The sequence below is a fragment of the Mesoplodon bidens genome, assembly GCF_964165515.1.
Source record: "Mesoplodon bidens genome assembly, chromosome: 8".
In the NCBI taxonomy this organism is placed as follows: Eukaryota; Metazoa; Chordata; class Mammalia; order Artiodactyla; family Ziphiidae; genus Mesoplodon; species Mesoplodon bidens.
In genome coordinates this window covers 960,749-983,181 of record NC_138165.1, presented here as the reverse complement: position 1 = coordinate 983,181, position 22,433 = coordinate 960,749, and the positions used below count along the sequence as shown (strand labels likewise).

The window sequence follows — 22,433 nt, the reverse complement described above, 5'->3', positions numbered from 1 at the left end:
AAGTGCTGAGACCCACGCTCCTGGAGCCTGTGCTCCACAACGGGAGAAGCCACCACAATGAGAAGCCCGCGTGCTGCAACTAGAGAAAAGCCCTCGCGCAGCAATGAAGACCCAACGCAGCCAAACTAAATAAATAAATAAAATAAAATAAAATAATAATGACTATTACTACTATTCAAAAAAAGAGGCAAGACAAAGAACAATTTTTACCCATTATTATTTATTCTCTACAATAATTTGTTAAAGAGTTCAATGATTTGCACTCAGAAGTTATATAGCCAAGAGGCAACCAAGTGTAATACAAAGAATTGGTCTAAAGTCTTTGCACTGAAGGCCATACAAAGTCTCTTGCTTCAGGGAAATAAGAATGAAAATAAACAAAAAGAACAAATAGCTCCCTAGGCTCCAGAATCTCAATAGAAAATAACATCAACAGTTAGTGAAATTTTAGGTGTTAACATATCATGGAAAACAGATCTTGTGCAAATATTAAAATTAACACCCAGGACTTTTGTACAGATGATATTTATTATAAACAATAAAATATATGTAATGTCTCAACTACAAACCTTTCACGTTGAAAGGGTCTCTAACATGAGTTGCTTTAATATCACGAAGCGAAGAAGTTTAAGAACCTCACAGTGGAAACAATCCAACACCGACGAACTCTAGTGATCAGACATTCTCTTTTAATTAATGGAGAACAAGGACAATTCGAAATTACAGAGAGAATGTCCTAGCTGTGGGTATTATGAGACAAGCCAACCTTCCAGACCAAAAGGCACTCACAGCTAGGGATGAAACGAACTCCGAACCAAACCAGCCAAGGTGGGGCTGGTTCCTTGAAAACAGTGGTTACTGTTCAGCTTCAGCAGCCCACGGACAAAGGACACAGCGAGCAGAAACACCTTCCCTTCTCCTTAAACCCACCACTCCCCCTACATGGACTGGCCGCCCTCATCACTGCTGTGGTCAAGCACGTGGAAGGCAGGTCAGTTCCGGTTCGGAGCTGTCGTCTCCCTACGCAAAGCTGCCACGTGGATGATCCAGACTTAGTATTTTTCCTGAGAGCCACCTGCCATACATGTTCAGGAGGTAACCTTGACCGTATACTTCCAGACCACTTCCTGACTAGGCTCCACTCGGGACAGACACTGACAGTGCCATTCCTCACGGGGCCAAACAGTTTTCCTCGGTCGACTCCTGAGTCCCCTCGCCAAGGCAAGAGGACCTAGAGCATCTCCACTGCTGGGCTTGGATGGGGGCGTGAGGGAATGTGCAGGGTGTCAGGCTTCTTCACTCCAGAAAGTGAAGAGAGCCCGCGGAGCCCTCGTCAGTGTGGTGCGGGGCTTCAGGAGCCCGATTCTCGTGCACTGATTTCCGCCCCCCCCCCTCCATTTCCTGGGTTTTTAAATCTTCTGTTCATTTTCTTAAATGGCAGGTATCCTACCCCGCCCTCAATAAAATAAAAAACAAACTACACGTTGGGGAAGACAAGTAGGGCAACATTTCTACGAGAAGAAATAGGCTTGAAAGAGCATGGCACTGAAAATGCTTGCATGACCAGTCTCACTGAGCGTGCTCAGGGGTGAAAGTTTAGCACCATTTTTTTTGCTTTTTTTAAACTTTAGAAATTAAACACAACTTTCAACATAGAAGACTTGAACAGGAATGAGTGTAGCCCTATGTATCAATACTGTTGTACAAATTGGAGGTGGGCGGTTTAGTCCAGAGCTGCTGACCACCCTGACATCGATCCATGGCACCTAAGAGTAACTGCCGTCACATTTATTTGCAACAAGACATTTATTAGTCTCAGCAGCAGGAAATCACGAAACAAACCCTTCCTCTTTGGAAGCCTGTTTTCATGAACACCGCGAGGGAAAGGCGGCGGCGTGCAGGAGCCCAGCCCGCGCATCCAGACGTCAGCCGGCGCTTCCCTTGCCCGTCCCACACCCTCGCCAACAGCAGAGGACGGTGCCGAGCTCACCTGCTCACCCTTACCCATCTCTTCAAGAAACGAGACGACGACGCCTAGAACAGCACGTGTGTCGTTCCTCAGATTGTGCCCCTGCTCCCCCTCCCCCGTTCCTGGCAGAAGCAAACTCCAAAGACCCTTTGACTTGAGCATCTGCCCATTTCAGAAAGCCACACCACTACCACATAAACATTAAAAATAAATTAAAACATTGTGTTCACTGGGTTGACACCCAATCCGCGTCAAGAGTTCTCTAAACACGTTGTTGAAAGCCAGTGTATCACCCGTAGGGTCCTTTCTTCCAAGTGGCCACCTCTTCCTGTGAATCATTTCAGCAGTGCCTCTGCGACCATGTTTTCAAAGCGTCTTCCAAGTCCCCAGCTTCTATGAACTTTGCCACCATATGAGTGAAGAATAGGCAAGAGGGAGGAGAAACTTGCTGACAGGTATTTGGAATCAGCAACAACGAGAAAGGGAAATATGCCACATGAAAGTATGAATGACCTAGAATAAAATGAGCTATTTGGAACTCTGCCATGGTGGGGTGAAGATTCCCGGCATGTTAGACAAGATAAAGATTCACCTTGTTTAATGACACAGCTTTGTTCTAAAGTCCTGTAAGGACTGTAACAGCAACAGTTTTCCCACTTCTACAGGCAAACTAGAAAAGGAACTCCTCTGCTTAAAGGTCTCTCGGGATGTTTGCCTGAACAGAAAAACAGCTTAGAGACCCTGGATTCTCTCCTATGCCGACGTGCCCTTCTAGAGCCCAACCTAAGTGCTTCTCTGAACACCTCTGCCCTCTGAGAACCTAGATCCAGCTATAGGCACTGCCACCAGTAGAGGAGTGAGGTAGCCGGGTGGTAAGGAAGAGGTCTCTCCCCCGACACTGCACGCAGCGATGCCATCAGGACCTCCCGCGGGCATCCCAGTCCATTCCTCAGCAGGCTACACCACAGCGCCCTGTTCAATACCAGGAGACTCGAGGCAGGAAGAGTGCCAGAAAATCCAACCGATAGTGGGATGAGAATTAAAACCTTTGAGGCTAACTGAGCAATGAGATCTGCAACGCCATCCAGAGGGCTTCCGATCTCGAGGTGGGTCTCTGTCCAGGAGCCGCAAACGACTCAGGGTGCCCACGTTCGACCCTAACATGGCGTCCACGTATGAAGCATGGAGGTTGAGATCAACCCGTGGTATGCAATACACTGGAAGTTTAAAAAAAGGAATTTAAAATAACCTAAAAACGTTTCTTGTTGGTCTCCGTTGCCCAGACTGCCAGGGGAATACACCTACTCGATCTGGGGAGGCTGCAGGGGTGTGTGTGGGCTAAGCCTTCATGGACCATCAATTCCAGCTTCCACTGAGTGGCCAACACACAGGCAGCAGATCGGCAGCGGCACCTGCAGCCAAGGTCTTCTGAACCCACACGGAATTCTCACTCGTCATGGAGGAGCCCCAATCCAACGGAACCCCATACTGAGGAAAGGCTGAGATAAGGCTTGGGCCCCTCAAGTTCTGTTTCATTCGATGTAACCCCGCCCCCCCGCGGTCGGCTGGAGGCAGACTTGGCAACGGAAGCTAGCATCATAAAATGGTGCAGTAATAAAAGTAACTGGACCAGGAAGAGGAGGCATCTGCTCCAATGATGTCATAGCCATTGGTGGCCACGGGGGGGTGGGACTGGTCATGCAGCCGTGTGTCAGGAGTAATGATTGTAGAGGGGCGGGGCATGAAGAGTGCCATTCTGGAAACAGTGCTGTCGAGAAGCGATATACTCTGCGTAACTGATTGTCACCTTCTCACTTCGGTACCTGTGCAAGGAGACAGGAGAGGGTATTAGGAACCCCAAACACTGCATTCTGTAGTCACGCGGCAGAGAAAACCAAACGCTTATTCCACATTTTGAAAGAATAAAATGGAAGACCAAGAGCAATCTTACTTACAGAGGATGAGAGACGACGGCACAAGAGAACAGTGTTGTTATTACAAATGGACGAGATGGAAAAGCACACTCACAATTCACCCCTGAGAATCTGTTTTCTGCACATCCCACCTTTAAACACTTCATAGGCTTATCACCAGGCTGCTCTTAAGCAATCTGCTACTAGGGTCTGGATGAAGAATTTCAAGGTCAAATTACATGGGTAGCAGACTGGAAGATGGCTGCACCAATGCCCAGTGTAAAATGCATATCTACTTTCAGATTAAAATGTGATAAATTTGACAGAAATGCAACCTCAACTTGCAGAAAAGCAACAAACAAGTTATTTATAAACTAAAAGGGGCACAGATACCTAATTCTGGGTCAAATTCTGACGAAGCAGGTTAAAAGATCCTGGGACTATAGAGGATGGGTCTCACTTTCCAGATGAGTATGCCATATCATATCACAGGGTCATCAGAACAGAATTCAGAGCACTTTGGCCTTGCTCTGGAAAGAGCCATGAGTCAGGATGCGAAGCATGGGGTGTTACAAACCTATGGAGCCTACTACAGACCACAGGAGCTGGGTGTGACAATCCTTACCCAGAGCCATCTCTTTCCCACTGTAATCACTCCTCCACTGCAAGGTGATTATTCCTGAATTTTGACAGGGAAATGGCTGTTCAAATAAATTATAATAATAATGATAATAATAATGCTTTGTATTTGAAGATTTTTCTTTTTTTGGAATCCAAAGCATTTCAAAAACACGGGGTTATCTTCCAAATAGACCTGTGAGGTTACGATATTGATTATTCAGCATTTTACAGATGAACAGGCCAACAGAGGTCCACAGAAACCCCACAGAAGCTAAACCTTTCAGTGTTTCCGATTTCAGTAGGGATGGGAAGAGGACCGACATCTACTGACCACCTACAACGTTGCCTGGCCCTGGACTAGAACGTCTTCATACATTACCTTACCACACCCTGAAACAACCCCGAGGCATTATCATTCACCTCTTACACACGGGGAAATTTTTTTTTTCTGCTCAGAGAGGTGGAAAAACTGGCCCAGGTCACACAGCTAGGAAGTGGTGGAGCTGGGACTCAGAGTCCAGTCCATGCATGTTTTCCTACACTAGGCAGCCTCCCCATAGAAGTATTAGCCGCAAACAGGCAGAGGCGTTTCCTTGGAACCATTCCACCAACAGGCCACCTGACTACATGTGATGACTTCAACTGACCCTGGACTTCTGTACTGAGAGCCTTTTCTCCTGCCTCCAGCCTTCCCGCTCAGCCTCCCAGCAAGTGGGTCTGACAGAGACACCCACGACCTGCCCAGCGGTTACTCTGCTCTCACCGCTCTAGCAGCTCAGCCGCGGACACGCCCAGGATGCTGGGGAGTCTCTGCCTTTGCCGCCACTGCTTCCGCAGAGCTTCAACCTCACCCATGCTTCTTTGGTTTAGAGACGCTAACGGAGAAAATGTTTCTCTTCCCCTGTCTGTCCAAAGTATCCTCCATCCAACCCCAACTGAATTAAAATGACAAGGAGAATAAGACAGTGGCTTACCTGGTGAGTTTGATGGTTTTTCTGAATTCACTGGTAATCGGAGCCTTAAAGCCACCTTTCCTGAGCAAGGAGTCTATCGTCTGGATCTGATCCCAGTCTGAGGAGAAGGCAGGCACACTGAGGTCAGCGCACAGCGACCCAAGAATGGGCCGTGCTCTAACACCACAGTGACAGAAGCAGCCAGGTCTGCTGCGGGCAGAGCAAGCCTGGGCACCGCCCCACGTCCCTGGAGCCCCACGTCCCTGGAGCCCCGTCTGCCTCACTGGCAGTCCAAGGAGAATCCGAGATGTGAGATGACGCCCAGCACACGTCACTATCGGCTGTCCCCAGGCCCCCTGCTTCTGAGTCGTTCCTGCCAGATATGATCCCAGTATAGCTATCTAGGAGCAAACATGGTCCCAGCGTAGACCAGCCTGTTGGCCTAGTACTGTAACCAGGGCTGTTCTGCGAGAAGAGAGAATTCATCCTCTGCGCTTGTCTTCCTTCGTGTGACCTTCCTTCGTCTCGATGATTTCTGCTGCAGAGACCTGCCAGCAGGAAGGAAGCTATTCCTTTAGGAAAGACGGGAAGGTGCTCACACATCTACCGCTGTGTCGTTCTTGAAACATTTTCAACAGACACAGCCAAATACATCAAATTGAAGACCAAAGAGAACCCCCTAAATTACTGCGGTAGGTGCCTTGATTTCGTAATTCTCCCAAGCAGTTTCAACTGGCCAAAGTGCTTGAGTATTTACCTATATCATCACCACACCTCACTCGTAGGAAGTAACTCCTGGTGTGCCTCCTTGGACAGAAATGCCAGAGTTATGATCTCAATGAAGTGGTTAGAAGGCTTCCTCCCTTTTTATGCCGTATCCTCACTGCTTTTGAAAAAGTTTAAACACAACCACGATGGGAACCAACAAGGCAAGCCCTCTCCGCATAATTAGTTCACTGATAGACTGAACCGGATATTTTTCTCGATTCCAGGTTCACACCTAACACATACGTATTATTTTCAAAAAACAGACCAGTTCCAAGAAAGAAAGAAAACTGGGTCGTACACCAGACTGCACGAGCAGCATTTTAAGGTATTCTTCTAACCATGCTTTGAAAGAGAAGACCTGCCCGACCCATTTCCTACCTTTCATGTCCCACTGTAAGAACTAAGTACCTACTGACTTCTTTCAAAAAAACCAGGAGAGATTATGTTCTACATTCTTCTAATTGTAACGCTGTGTAGTAACTCACGACCCAAAGGACAAAACCCACTAATACGGGCAACCTCCCTTTATAATGAACTCCAGAATATGACCAACTTGATTGCTGGAATTTTCCTACAATTAACCACTGCAGTTTCGGGGGCCAAGAAATACTACTACTCACTGCAAGTACGTGAAACGAGCAGCTGGGCACGGGAAGTCTTTACCCCTCTTCTCTTCCCAGCTCCTATATCTTTTGGGGAGTTTCTCGTTCTTTAAGAACTTGGTAGATATGGGGAGAGGAAGAAAGGCACTCATTCTTAGTTACAGTCAGGCTGAAGGCAACACACTCCACTCTCCTGCCCTTTACTTGGCAGCACTGTGAACAGTATAATTCACAGAGATTCCATCTGTCCAACTCACCTTGTTCCTTTGCGACCTCAGGTAAGTATGTGGCTGTACGTTTGACGCCTTTTTCATTGATGAATTCAATTCGAATCCCATGGACCCCAACCTACAAAAACACACAACCAGTAAATGGCATTTACTCACTCTAGTGGAACTTCAATTATCCTCATATAAATCGACACTGTCCCCTGACCAGCTTGACCCAGGGCTGAGTAAAGGGGAGGCTCTTGCCTTTCATGGCTTACTCTCTCTCTCAGGCATGAAACTGCTGCTTTAGGGAAAGTGAGAGTCTACGTGCATCCACCTCTCTGAGAGTAGGGAGGCTACAGAAATAAATGCTCTCAGCAGTTCATCCAAAGATCCTGAATATTCCACCTTTAATCTGCTCCATTAAAAGAACATGCCACAGGGTTTTGATCTGGGTTCCTGACTCTGCACACATGGCTCCTGATAAGGGCTTACCACAAAGCATCAGGAATGTTCTCCTTTATCCCCATTCCTATTTCTTATTAGACAGGGGGAAAGGATGTGGAACAGAGTAGACTGGGAAGAATGGGAGAAGAAAGCCTTCCCATTTCTTCCTCCTCCTAATACCGTAGCACCTTTTCTGTCACCCAAGTTGCCTGCAATTCCTTCCAGACTCAGCTTTCACATTCTCAGACCCTCACTCAACGAAGGAGATACATTACCATGTACTAACCCGAACCCAAATGCAACGAGAGATGCAGAGTTCCAAATGCGGCTGTTCTCACCTCCCAGTCCAGGTGATCACTGGCATCCTCAAAGTTAGTAAGGAGGGAAACAGAGCAGAAAAGCTTAGGCAGCTCCTCTCGGGTCAGGGGGGGGAAGCGGCTGTCCTTAAGTGCACTGGAGGGGACAGAAAACAGAAGTGAGGCTGCTCCGGAGCTGGGAGCTAACATCCTGTGCCGACTGTTTACGGCTCTTGAGCTCTGCAGAAAACATCCACTATCCATCAGCCCGGACATGCTGGAAACAACCTGATGCCACTAACTGCCTGTACTTGGACTGGTCAGTGACTCACCAGACTAACTGCCCTACATGTCCTGATGATCCCAAAGAGAACGCTCGGATGTCACCACTCAGAAGAGACAGGCAGTTTGTCTCCATTTTTGCCAATAATCTACCAGTCTTACGTGCGGTTGCCGTTACCTGGTTAGCGTGTATTCCCTGAGTCCTGAATGAAGATTCATGGCTGAGAAGGTCCCAATGCAGCCACGAAGCCGCTTGTCCCGCCCTGTCTTCCACGTCACAAAGAGCGGACTGAAAGAGCAAGCACACATCAATCAGGGCAGGAGACAACCCCGGCTCTATCCCTGTTCCTCTGTTCTTCCCCTCAAGGATGGTGTTCTGATGCGGGCTGTCTGAAAGGCTCTGCCCTCCCTGCCCTCTCGGAGCCGCGCAGCCCCAGGGTGTAAGTGGAGAGGACATCGCCACGAGGCACGAGAAGAAAGGCCCCTGCTCACAGCCTCACTCCACTCTACCACCACGCGGACGTGCCGTTTTCTTCTTCCTCTGCCCAGGACTCAACTCTTTCCTTCTTCTTCTAGTCCTCCATGTCTTTCTCCTCTTGTTTACTCTCTTTTCATGTGTCTATGCTCCCAGTTCCACCTTCATGAAGACACACGGGGCCTGCACACCTCCTCCGCTCAACCCCACATCGTGCCCGTCATTATTTCTGCCTCTCCTGCTCATAAATTCCAGAAAAAAAGAAAACGTCTCCTCAAGAAGGCTTATTCTTGGGGAACTCCCCGGCAGTCCAGGGGTCAGGACTCTGCGCGTTCACTGCCGAGGGCTCGGGTCCGATCCCTGGTGGGGACACGAGGATCCCGCAGGCCACGTGGCGCAGCTAAGATAAAATAAAAAGCTTATTCTTAGCAGAAGTTAACCACTTTCTAGGCCCAAGTCATGCTGCATTAGGCTACATCCGATCGACGCTGACAGATGTTTTAGGCAGAGGTTACAGGGCTGTCCCCTCCTCCTGAAATTCCTCCGTACTCCTATGCCCTTACCTCTTTGATTCCTGAGTTAACACTTCTCAAAAGCAACTTACATTGTTTAAGCTATCTAACGGTGATCATTCTTACAAAGCAGGCTCTCCCACCTACCCATCTTTCCCTTCCAGTAAAACACCTGAACACCACCAGCCAAAGTTAATGTTCCAAAACCTGCTCCAAAACCCTTCAAGAATTCCGCTGTCTCCACACCCTACACGGCTGCGGCCACCACCTGCTCTCCAAGCCCATGTCCCTCTCCTGCAAGGGACACACCTGATCCCACTCAGATCAAGGCTTAGACTCTCCACCGACTCAGTCAGGGTTCTTCTGGTCACGGTATCGCACGGCCATACTTCCCTACAGAGTGAGCACATTTTTCTCTGCATTTCTTCTCCTCTGACACAATCACAGGAGTAACTTCCTCTCCACCTCTGCCCAGACGGTGTGTGAACACTAGTTAGCTTCTGTGTGTGATCTGCCAACTCAAGTCTTCCGAGAGCAAGGACTTTTTCTTCATACTCCTCCATTCCCTGCCCAGTGGGGCTACGCACCGCCTCAGTACGGCATTAACAGTCGTGGGATGATGATCAGTCAGTGAATGCTCTAAGAGCATCTCCTAAAAAAATAAAAATAAAAAAGCAGCAGTGCTCTTTAAAGCCACCTCAAAGCTGCTTCCAATTGAGAAAGAAAGCATTGGCATGAGCATCTTCACTTGACTTTACCCTTTACACATATTCCTTATTAAGGTCATTGACACCTCAAGGGGACTTGGGACACATAACAGAGTCTTGAACTAAAAACAGTAAAGCAAATTCTGACATTGCTGGTGGGGTGCCGGCAGCCCCATGGGGCTGACAAGGAACCAAGTGAGGGGACCCTTGTTAAGAGCGTCTCAGCTCCACTAAATGAGCTCCTAGTCTCCCACCTGGCACCCAGACCCTGGCAGGTCGCTTGGGCTTCAACGGTGCTCGGGTCCACAATGGTGTGCTGGTATGACTTCTCCACGTGAGAGGTTAAATGACCTACCCACTGCCATCTGAACCAACAGAAGACCAAGAACGAAACCCTCCTGATTCCCGGACCATTCCTTTGACAAGCCAACCACTCCTGCAAACACAGCCTAGTACCCTTCCATTACTGAGCCCAGTGAGAGTTCTAGACATTGGCTGCACATTTCTCATCGTCCTGTTCCCAACAACCTTTGCCCGGATCACGTTAAGCTTTTTGTAAGCAGCAGACTCTCTCAAGAGGACGCCCCCGACAGAGGCGTCACGCCTTTCTCAGCACCCCCGACACGCGACCGCTCTACTCACTAGGGGTCGTTGGTGAACCGAGGAAGGCGTGGCTGTGGGAAGCCGTAGAGGTGGCAGTAGAGGACGTCGAAGCAGTAGCAGCACATCTCTGCGGTCACCACCAGATTCTTGGTGGTGCCGGCAGTTCCGTTGGGCCTGGGGAGAGGGCTCAGCGCTCCCGATGCGGGGTTCATCCGTGTGATGGGAGGGTTTCCGGGTCCCAGAGTTAAGTCCGACACGTTCTCGCGACCACCGCCGCCGTCCACATGCTGGTGGTTCTGAAGAGGCCCCGCACTGGAGCCGGGGACGGCGGTGGACTGGCTCCCGTGACCGTGCGTCCCACCTGCAGACAGCTTAGGCTTCTTAACCCCACAACAGCCTGCTGCCAGCTTGGGCTCCAGTGGGGGGACGCAGCGTCTTTTTCCCATCCTGAACCAGTGCTTGAGGTCTGGAATGCTGCGGAACCCTAACCCAGAAGAGAACACGCACGCGTTAACTCAAATGGTTAGCCGCAAGGAGAACACAAAATTCAAAGAGAAAGGGTCTCCGTGGAGAGGGCAGGAGCCATCAACTTCTCTCTTGCCCAGGTCACACTGGTTGCAAAGGGCGGCAGACCAGTGGGCTAGAAGACACCCTGAGTTCCAGACCGAAGGCGCCTAACCTCTTCCTCAGGGGCAGCTATTTTCCATTTTCCATAAGGGTTATCATCGCCACGGACGGAGGCAGGCCACAGGCAGCTCCCTCTTGCCCAGGACTCCCTGGGCAGGAAGAAGGGCGGGGTGGCAGCCAGCGTGCAGCTGAATGGGGATGTTTCAAGACCGACTGGGAGACTGCACTTGACCTGTCGGGCTCCTCATCAGGACGCTTTCTCTACCTTTTTAGAGGCTCCAGACTCAACCACCCTATTTTTAAAGGACCCCAGAGGAACTTCCATGCTTTCCTTGTTAACCACATCCTCTCCGCATTTGCCTCATCACCAACCTCAACTTATCTGTGTAATTTTAGCCCCGGACCTCTGTGGAGACGAAAGGCAGCGGCTGTTCTGACGAGAGCACGCTTCCTAACGCCGGGCTCCCCTCCCACCTTTCCGTCCTCACAGCTGTCCTGCGCAGCCTTACTCATTTTCTTTGGTTCTCCTCTGAACTCACTCCAAGTTCTACACCTCTGTCCTTTCCAGACCCCATTCAGAAAAAGCTACAACCTAGCAGAAACCTTTATTCACACAAATGACCCAAGCTTCACAGCCTTTTTGTGAGGTAGCCAGTTCTGCCCTGTCATAGTGAGGCAGACAGATGCAAAGCCATCAGCTTACCAAAATGTGGCATCAGATGGCCCAGGAAACCGGAGAGCCCCAACTGATTAAGGGGAGGAAGGAATCTTTTCCCACTAAATTCTTTTTCTCAAAAAGCCTAAGGTAAAGATATATAGCTCTAACGTGACCAAGATCCTTTCTGTTGTCTGTGTCTGTAATCAGCAGGCTCAGGAAAAGAGATCCTAGTTATTTCCATGTCGATGATACCAAAGTTTGTAAAATTCTGCTGACGTGAGAAAAGTACACTTTGTTTCTCCTCAAGTCATTACCTGTTAGTTGTAGCCCTCCCACTCAAAAAACATATATAATCCCTACCTAAAATTTTCCCTGTGGTTTGAACACGTAGCACACAACTGCCTTTTAGGCACTGCTCTACTGTATAGCATTTTGATTGTAAATTCTACAACCTTTTACATCAAATTAGATGCACGTACCCGTGTGCAATGCTGTAATTTCTACAAAAAACAACCTGCCGCTTTAGGTTGAATGAGATACAAACATTTCACAAATATTGCTTATGTTCTTGATATATGCTGACCCCTAACAAACACATTTTTGTATCTAAGGCAGTTCTTCGGAAGATGAAAGTTGTCTCTAGCAGAGGAATAACAGCTTGCATGCTTCAATGTCTGGCCTGAAACAGGGGCTTCTTTTTGAGAAAGCCTCATGCACCTGATGCCGTAAAACCTCCAATGACTAGATCGTTCCTGAGCACGGTTATCACTGCCTTGTTCGGACTGTTAAGAGAGGGAGAAGATCTCGGTTAAAAATGCTGCCTCCAGGGCTTCCCTGGTGGCGCAGTGGTTGAGAGTCCGCCTGCCGATGCAGGGGACACAGGTTCGTGCCCGGGTTCAGGAGGATCCCACATGCCGCGGAGCGGCTGGGCCCGTGAGCCGTGGTCGCTGAGCCTGCGCGTCCGGAGCCTGGGCTCCGCAACAGGAGGGGCCACCACAGTGAGAGGCCCGTGTACCACAAAAAAAAAAAAAAAAAAAAAAAAAAAAAGCGCTGCCTCCAGAGCCAAATGGCCTGGGTTCAAATCCTGGTTCCTCCAGGATTAACCTCTATGCCTCAGTTCCTGCAAACTGGGAATAACAGGAGCACGTGCCTCATGGGGCTGTTAGGAGAACTGAGTTTAATATGTGTCAGCGGCTTCCATACAGCGTCTAGCATAAAGTCAGCTGCTCTTATCACCTGCTCCCACCAGGAGGGAAACTCCCGGAAGGCCAGGACTTCGCTGGGTACTCAGGGCTTAGAGCATCGAACAGGTGCTCTTTAAACAGGATTTCAGTGAATCCTCAAAACCACTCAGCAAGGAGGACCACGTTACCATCATTTTACAAAGGAGGAAACTCAGGTTTAATGAGCAAGATAATCTGCCCAAAGCCAGACTGCCACTAAGTGGCGGAGTCAGGATTTGGACCACAGTCCATCTGTAAGACTCCAAAGCCTGGGTCTTCCCACCAAACCACAAAGAAGAATGAGGCCTGCCAATAATATCCATTGGATTCAGTCCCTTTCCTAAGGGCATGATTAAAAAAAAAAAAAAAAATCAAGGGTATACTAAAAACTAAAAGAATAGTTTGCAAAATCTTGCCAACAAAAATGGAGCAGGGGGGGCTTCCCTGGTGGCGCAGTGGTTGAGAGTCCGCCTGCCGATGCAGGGGACGCGGGTTCGTGCCCCGGTCTGGGAAGATCCCATATGTCGCGGAGCGGCTGGGTCCGTGAGCCATGGCCGCTGAGCCTGCGTGTCCGGAGCCTGTGCTCCGCAACGGGAGAGGCCACAACAGTGAGAGGCCTGCTGTACCACAAAAAAAAAAAAAGGAGCAGGGAAAAAAAAAACCCAAAACCTAGGCCCAAAGCCAGTATCTCCGCCATCCCCCTGACAATCATCAGTACCCCTGCCATTGCCCCTTGACTCCACAAGGGATGGCACTGCCCTCTGAGCTCTTACCTGACTTTCCACCTTGTGCATAACTGTGTGCAGGGGGTTTAGGACCCGTGTTGAATGAAGCTGAGGGCCTATCTCTCGAGAGCTAGAGTTTTTTTTTTTTTTTTTTTTTTTTTTTTTTCTTTTTGCGGTATGCGGGCCTCTCACTGTTGTGGCCTCTCCCGTTGCGGAGCACAGGCTCCGGACGCGCAGGCCCAGCGGCCATGGCTCACGGGCCCAGCCGCTCCGCGGCATATGGGATCCTCCCAGACCGGAGCACGAACCCGTATCCCCTGCATCGGCAGGCGGACTCTCAACCACTGCGCCACCAGGGAGGCCCGAGAGCTATAGTTTTAACAGCACCAACAGGGCCCTGAGGCTCTGCCACTAGAGAGTCCCAAAATTCAAAGAGGCAAAGAGGAGGGATAAAATAGGTTAAAAAAAGAAATCTTTCCTCATTCTCCTTACACCAAAGCACACCTGAAGGAAGGGTGAAATGTCATGAGATAGTGGCAACTCAAGTGTTTCTCTGCAGGTGCTATCAGCTACCTGACTGTGAAACATCCTACAACAGAGCAATAGAAGGGATTTTCAAACCGTGCCAAGGCAGGTGAGCTCAAGCCTAGGAAGGTTCTGCCTACACATCACGTACTATCACTGACCTGCAGTGGGGCATGATCACAACCGACACCAAGAGAATATATTTAACAATTCCTCCTCCCCAACTATGATTTGTAATCAGTAGACCACACCCAAATCTTGGGGTTCCTTAGGCCCGAGCTTTCTCTGGAGGCCACTAAGCAAACAATTCAATCGGTAGTCTCAGTTAGTGACCAAAGGCAGAGTTAGAGACCTTCTGCCTCAAAAATATATTAGAAGGCATTTCTTTAAAAATTTGTTCCATAGGGCTTCCCTGGTGGCGCAGTGGTTGAGAGTCCGCCTGCCGATGCAGGGGATGCGGGTTTGTGCCCCGGTCCGGGAAGACCCCACATGCCGAGGAGCGGCTGGGCCCGTGAGCCATGGCCGCTGAGCCTGCACGTCCGGAGCCTGTGCTCCGCAATGGGAGAGGCCACAACAGTGAGAGGCCTGCGTACCGCAAAGAAAAAAAAAAAAAAAAACCCTTGCTTTGTAAACACATATATCACTAAGACCCTTCGGAGCCTTCCGTTGGTTACTCTTCCAAAGCTAAACTCAAGGGCCACTTTAAGGGCCAACGGTAGTGATGTCATTTTCCTACTGTCTGTCCACTTTAGAACGAACAATGAAAAAGAACTAGTTAAAACTGGATTTCCACCAGATGGAGACAATACCCATACTTCCACAAAAAGCTGGAGGAAATAACAGGAATCACTGTTTTACCTCTTAAGACCGCCTAACCTAGCAAGTGTCAAATGAAGTAAAGTTGCTCTCACTGTTGAAAAAGTCACCACACCCTTTACCTGACGCAATATTCAAGGGGTCCTGGCCTTCACGAGGGTGCACAACAAAGGCACCTCTCCGGCCCCCTCTGTGGGAAAGCTGGGCAGTGCGTTGTTGATCTGGGCCGAGTGGCCTACAAAGCCACTTAAATTCCAGCCAGCGATGAACTCACCAACACCTTTAGTCTCAGAGGCCGAGTTGCATTTGTCTTTTTTCTTTCGCTACACCTAACACAGTGCCTTGCACATGGTACACACACCAACAATCTTATCTACAGATCTCCCAGCAATTCCATTTAAGTTAGCCTTTCTAATAAAAAGAATATTTATGGCACAACCTGACCTTCAGATACTCTTGTTTCACTGTGAGGTGCTGACTGTTGAGTGTGTCAGAAGCTGAAAGTGACCAAAATACAAGTATCTATTATTATCAACAATGTCAACTCAGGGAATTCCCTGGCGGTCCAGTGGTTAGGACCTGACACTATCACTGCTGGGGCCTGGGTTCGATCCCTGGCTGGGGACCTAAGATCCCGCAAGCCTCGCGGTGCGGCCAAAAAAACCAAAAACAAAAACATAGCAAAACACAACGTCAGCTCTACTCAGCCCAAACCAAGGAATGGTTTAATTCATAGCAAGGTGGAGAGCCAACATGGACAATTCATTCTAAAAAACACGTCAGGGCTTCCATGGTGGCGCAGTGGTTGAGGGTCCTCCTGCCAATGCAAGGGACGCGGGTTCGTGCCCCGGTCCGGGAAGATCCCACATGCCGCGGAGCAGCTGGGCCCATAAGCCATGGCCACTGAGCCTGCGTGTCTGGAGCCTGTGCTCCGCAACGGGAGAAGCCACAACAGTGAGAGGCCTGCGTACCACAGAAAAAAGAAATAAATAAAAAGAAATAAAAAACACGTCAAATATCCCCTACATTAACTTCTTGGTTTGGTTTATGGTGGTAGCTGTCTTCTCAGCTAAAACACAGTAACTGGTCAGTCCTAGACTTGGGCGCGGGTGCTGTTTTTTGGGGGGTTTTTTTGCGGGTGCTGTTTAACTATAGGTTGCTCAAGGCTTTCCTTCCAAAGGACACACCTAGTTTCTAAACAGCATTTGAAAAGAATTTTCTTTTCTTTTTCAAAGATGGGGTGCTTTAAGAGCTACCCAAGGGAGCATTATTTGTCTGGAGGGCAATTTACGATTTCAGGGGTTAATACACAACTATACTCCAATAAAAATTTTTTAAAAAGGAGTTAATACAAATGATGTCTCATAAATTGCTGATGTTATAAACATAAACAAGGTGTGGAGACCAGTTCTGAGGGGAGGATGTGAGGACACCCTGACAGATGTGGCTGGCTGGGCAGGAGGGCCTTCCTCCCTTGCTGGGGGTCCCTTCCAAGGCTCCTAAGTCCACTAAAGACAACAAGCTGGTGCCTTCCCAGAGCAGCTCCCATCTTCGGAGGACACAGCCCAGGCTTTGGGGTTACTGTCTAGGCTCAAATACCAAATCTGACTTACCCGGTACAAACTCAGGCTGGCTGTCACACCTCTGTGGACCTGGCCTCCTGCTACCACAGAGGGCTTAGTTGTGAGCAATTCACTAAGACATGAAAGGCACCTAGCAGTTCTCTGGCACAGAACTACTATTTATTAAAGCATCTGCTATTACTAATACTAGGACTACCTTTACCGATAAAAGTAGGGTTAGTTATATAAATAACATAGCTCTGAGTTCTTACAATTTCTAGAGGGATAAATGTCCTCATAATAAAATTCTATTAAGAACTACCATGTAGGCTCAAAGATATTATTTTTAAAAAAATTTTATTGGAGTATAGTTGATTTACAATGTCATGTTAGTTTCAGATGTAGAGCAAAGTGAATCAGTTATACATATACATATATCCCCCCCACTTTTTTTTAAGATTCTTTTCCCATATAGGTCATTACAGAGTATTGAGTAGACTTCCCTGTGCTAGACAGTAGGTTCTTACTAGTTATCTGTTTTACATACAGTAGTGGGTGTATGTCCACCCCAATCTCCCAATTTATCCCTCCCCCGCTTCTCCCCTGGTAACCATAAGTTTGTGTTCTACAACCGTGACTCTACTTCTGTTTTGTAAATACATTAAAAGATCATATTATTAACATGGGGTTATTACTCTAATGACCTTGATGCTTTCCCTCTTTGGAGACACATGCTTCTAATAAGTCATCCGCTGTTTTTTTCATTGTGAGATGCCAGAAAATACAAGGAATGTTGGGCTGAGAGTTGTGCACAGTTCTGTTCTACAAGGGTCCTCTTTTAAGCTTGCAGCCATACACTAAAAAGAAACTACATTTGCTAAATACGTTGTTATTACAGAAATCTTGATATATATTGAGTACTAACAGAACTACTGAGTTAAAGTAGTTAGATTTCCAACAATAACCAGATTAAAACATCTAGAAAAGTCTGGAGGTGGAAAAAAAAAAATAGAGAGAGTCACCTTTTGAAGCCTCAAAACAGCCTATGCAGGGGCATGACCTTATAACATAGAAAATGGATTTGGAAGGTAGGCAAAAAGCAAAGAAAAAAGGGGTCTCTGCATTTTCTTCTGTTATTATTTACTGTCCGGATGTCTATTCAAACCAAGATTTACACAGAAGGGAATAGGCTGCTGTTTCCTTTGTGACACAGAGTTGAAGTGAAATTCAATTTAATAATTATTTGAGCAGTGAAACGGCACCTGAGCTATAACTCTGGCCTACTTATTATGGAACTATTCCAAGAAACAGATGAAAGACCCACACACATTCTGGTCATCATTTCAAATAATCATTTCTACACGAAAGCCCATCATACACACATAAACATCCAAAACATTTGCTGTGTGAAAATCTTCCCTGCGAAAAAGAGACCTACCTATACAATTGCTTTTAAAATTTACAGATTTGGAAAAATACGCAGTACTATACACTTTCATGTCAACTTAGCTTAAGGAAAAATATGGCCACAAGGAGTCAAATGCTCTGTTTTCTTTTTAGATCCCCTCCCTTTACTATGTGAGCTGTGGCAGGGTGCCAGATCCTTCTGGGCCTTGGTTCTTTCATTTGTAAAATGAAAATATTTGTCCTCTACCTTCCTCACTGAGTGGCTGTGAGCCTCCAGTAAGATGCGAAGCAATCTGGAAAACTCTCTTACAAGTGTTTGCATACCATAATTAACAAACTTGAGGGGAACGCAGCAGTAATAAAAATTTTTCCAGAACTTGGTTTATATGTAGACTTTTAATTATTTTTAAGAAAACAGTATCACCCTAGCAGATTCGGGGCAAAATGTTCCAAAAATCTCTGAAGATTATACCCATGTGGAAGACACCCAATAATTGACCTTGACAGGAACTGCATTCACCTACAAGTTATGATCTGTGTCTTTAAAAAATGCATAATTTGGGAAGGGGTGGGAGGCGGACCTTATGTACACGAAGGGTAAGTGTAATACTACACCACCATCTAGGTCACTCTAATGGGATTATGGAAAATAAACTTGTCTTTACATATAAAGAGAGCAAGTGGAAGGATTCATCAGCTTTAGGACACCCTCATGGAAGCAGAATAACAGAAGCGGAACAAAGTAAACCTACATCCTGAAGTCCTAGCAGAGGCCTAAAACGAAAAAAGAGAGCAAAAGCAACAAAATTCTAGTCTAAGTATGTCCAAGGTAATACTCACTGAAAGCAGAAAGTTTGTATTGCCAGGGGAACAGCTATAACAGAGGAGGGGAGCTATTTTGTCTCTGAAATGAATTTTCTTCCTTCCGATTCCATTCCTTCTTCCTGTACCTAAGATGGAAATGCAGGTGCAGTGAATGAACAAAGTCAAGGCAGTGCTGAGGTAAGAGATGGTTTCTGAAAAACTACAACTCAACAGAGCAACTTCTAGAAAGAAAGAAAAAAAAAAAGCTAAGGAACAGGCTTTCTTTAATTCAAAACATTTCAAAATCTAAACATAAGGCAGCAAGGGCAGCCCCATGCACAAGATCATCTCCTCCCTGGTGCCGTCACCAAGAAGGGAGGACAGGGGGGATCAAAGGTTTTATTGAACCTGAACATAAAACACACATTAAAACTTCCTCCACCACTAATTTAGATCAAAACTTGTTCTCAGGCCAAGATACACCATTTCAAGGTTCTCCACTGGTTTCAGAATACAAACAGATTCCCAAATCCTCTGCAAAGATGGTGCTAAAAGATTACTGGACAGCATGCCAGGGTCCTGAGGCCAGGCCATCTTGTTATCCCAGGTGGAGATGATAACTGCAGGTGAGAGTCACCCATCCCACTCTTCGGCTGGCATAAATCTCTTCGTAATCTCTTCACCAACTCTCCCCAACCCCCAGAAGTACAGATGTGAGTTATTCCCAAAGATGTAAACAGGAGACTCCAGGCCCCACCCACTCTATCCTAGGAGAGGGCAGTGAAAGAGGATAGGCCCAGAGGGATAAGGGTGAGGGAGTGTGGCAAAGTGAAGAGTTCGGATCAGGACGGGGGATGGAGGAGGGCGAGGAATGAAGGGCAAAGCTCACAGCCTGGGAAGGAGGGAGGCATAAAACCCACAAGAGTGTCAGGTGGAGGGATGATGGAAACGGGGGCTCTGCGTGGATAAGGAAGGACAGAATGAGGGTGGAGTTGGGAAGAAAGAGAAGAAGAAGAGGCGAAAGCGTGCGTGTGACAGAGAGTTCAGCAAGGAAAGGGCGAGATCCAGTGGGGAGAGGAGAGGCCAGAGCGGGGAGGGACCAAACAGGCAGAAAGAAAGGTGAATGGTAGGAAAAGGGGGTGGAAGGAGAGCGCGGGGCGCCGAGAGTAGTGGTGGGACGACCCAGCGACTGGTAGGGCAGCGAGGGCCGAGCCGCGGGGGTGGAATCCAGACGTCGGGCGGGGGAGGGGGCGGTGGGACTGGGGGCGAGGGCCGCCAGGCGGCGCCGGAGACCACCAAACTTTACACGACCCGAGACTGCTTCCTGGAGGGAGTGCAGAAAGGAGCTGGAGCCTCGCCCGGGCTCGCCTCGCGGCCCGGGGGCAGGGGCGTCCTCCCACCCCCCCCTCCCCAGCACGCCTCCTGACCCCCCTGCTCCCGGCGGGCACACGCGGCCCGCAGGCCCCGCCTGCCGCCTCCTTTCACCGCCGCCCGGGAGCTCCCCCCAACGCTGTCCCGGGACCCTCTTCCCGAACCCGGGGGGACCCGCTCCCCGGCCCCTCCGGTCGCCCCGGGGTGAGGAGGCCCGGCGCGCACGGCGGCATCTGGAGGGAGGCCGGCCCGGCGGGCACGGGGAAGGAGGGAGCGGCGCGGACCGAGTTTCCCACCTTTCCTCCTGGCCCAGACGCAGCCGGGGCAGACGGAACCTCTCGCGCTCTGCCTCCTCCTCCTGCTTCATGGAGCCATGCACCTGGGTGGGGGCTCCCGAGAGAAGCGGGCCGCGGGCGGGCCAGACGCGCGGCGCGGACGGGGCGGAGCCAAGAAGGCCGGCGTGGGGCGGGCGGAGGAGGAAGCGGCGGGGCGGCGGTAGCGGTAGGAAAGAACTGCTAAAGGTATTCCCCGGGGCAGCTGGAGGACTGAGCCGAGCCGGGACCCGAGTCTTCCGGTATCCCAGCAGCCACCGGAGGCAGTGAGGTAATGGAGGAAGAATGTAGGGAGTCCTCCAGTGGTCCACACGCCCTCTAGCGAGTCGCCAAAACCATAGAGATTTGGGAGTCACCGGAGCACCACGCCGCTACTGTCACGTGGACTGACTCCGTGCACATTATTGGCTGGCGCCGACTCTACGGGATTGTATTTAGGAGGCTGCTTCCCACTCTTCGGGCCGAGTCCCCGGCAGTTGGAATAAAGAGGGCCGGGCGGTGAGGCACCGAGAGGAGGCCGGCCGGCTGGTTTCTCCCCCGAACCCAGGTCGCTGAGCGGGCCGAGCGGAGCGCCCGGCTGTCAGGCCGGCCGGCGCAGTGCACGCCGGGCCTCCCTGGCTTCTGCGAGCGAGCGCAGAGCGCGCCGGGAGTTGTAGTGTGGGCGGCAGGGCGGCATTGTCCGCGACGCGGCCCAGATGCCGGCTGGGGACGCCTGCCGGGGTGTCCCGGCCTCGCTGCTCCGCCCTCTTCTGCGTTAGGACCCAACACTCACCTGCCCACGGCTTTTCTACCCGAGCGCCCACGCTCGCGTCGTTTCCCCCGACCGGGCCGCAGCCTTCGAAAGCAGCTAGGAAGGCGCAGCTCAGACCAGCTTTAAATGCAGCTGACCCACTGGCTCCGGCCAGGCCCGCGGGGTGGTGTTCTAGGCTCGGCCTCCAGGCCAGCCTCCTCGTGGACGGGAAGGGGCAAACCACACCCGGGTGGTGCCAGGAGCCCACCTGTCCGACTTGACCCTGTGCGCCCCCAGCCTGGAGACGACTCAGGTGGAATTACCCACAGTACAGGCTTAATTCAATAGGTCGACTAAACACATTCCTCAGCACTATAGCAGGGCAAGAGCCTCAAACAGAGCCCTACAAAAAAAACCCAGTTTTTAAAAATTAGGAGTAAATCATTTTACTTTCAAATGCTTGCTATCTGATTTGACGACTTAGCGTTTTTATTTTAATTACAGATGGATTTGCCCTAAAAATCTTTTATTTCTTCCCTGCTCCCTCACCCTAACCACTCCAAACAAACCGTTTAGGCCCTGCAGTAAAGGCATGCCCTATTTTAAAGTATTGCCAGTCTTGTTAAGAACACACACTCAACCCCACAGGTTTGTTTATGCACAAAGGAATCCTTAACGTGTTTGCCTTCAAGGAGCAAAGAAAAGTACCTAGTAAAAAATGCAAATCATATCTAACAGTGAAGCTTTCCAGCAAAAACCTTCTGCTCTGGAATGCATAATGTACTAAAGCATAATAAGATCTACTACTACAAGACTTTTAGCATAATTACCTGTAGGCAGCAAACACCGAGAGTGATTGGTGCCTCTTGGACCTGGGACTCACAGAGAACCTGGCAAAGCACAGCAGTGGAAGAAAGAGACAATGATGCCTTGCAGAACGGGAGGTCGATTTTTTTTAAGCCATCTATAGCAGTCTTCATAATTCCTGTCACAGTCTTGATGAGCTTATCTGCTGTTGAGGCCCACATTGGCCAGTTTCTAACCTCTGTCGGCCTGAAAAACTACAAATTAGATGATCACATGGCCTAGAGCCAGAAATGCAGGAGGCAGCAAGCCAGAATTCATTTGTTTGTTTCTGAATTAGAAGACCAAATCCTGCCTTTAAATAATCAGAATAAATTTCAGGTAATGAAGATCTTTCCAGCTGAAAGTCTTAAAACATGGCATCTGGAAAAGGGCCTTAGGCTATTGCTCCCAGGGTGGTACTATGTTGTCATTAAACAGCCCACAGATAAG

The 22,433-nt window shown here is 49.1% G+C and overlaps 1 protein-coding gene across 3 annotated transcripts; it reads right to left on the bottom strand.

Annotated features, from left to right (window-relative positions):
• Positions 1–201: 201 nt before the first annotated feature.
• On the bottom strand, positions 202–20,679 carry AMMECR1L (AMMECR1 like). 3 transcript variants are annotated; one of them, XM_081242402.1, is made up of 8 exons: positions 20,372–20,679; positions 18,741–18,850; positions 10,397–10,841; positions 8,239–8,349; positions 7,821–7,935; positions 7,084–7,174; positions 5,478–5,574; positions 202–3,792 (listed from the first exon to the last, which is right to left on the bottom strand). In XM_081242402.1, exons 3-8 carry the CDS (start codon positions 10,801–10,803, stop codon positions 3,681–3,683), a joined length of 933 nt encoding a protein of 310 aa, XP_081098528.1. In that variant the 5' UTR covers positions 10,804–10,841; positions 18,741–18,850; positions 20,372–20,679; the 3' UTR covers positions 202–3,680. The 3 variants fall into 3 exon arrangements, with proteins under 3 accessions (XP_081098528.1, XP_081098529.1, XP_081098530.1); XM_081242403.1 differs by lacking the exon at positions 18,741–18,850; XM_081242404.1 differs by lacking the exons at positions 10,397–10,841; positions 18,741–18,850; positions 20,372–20,679 and adding an exon at positions 9,357–9,695.
• Positions 20,680–22,433: the final 1,754 nt, after the last annotated feature.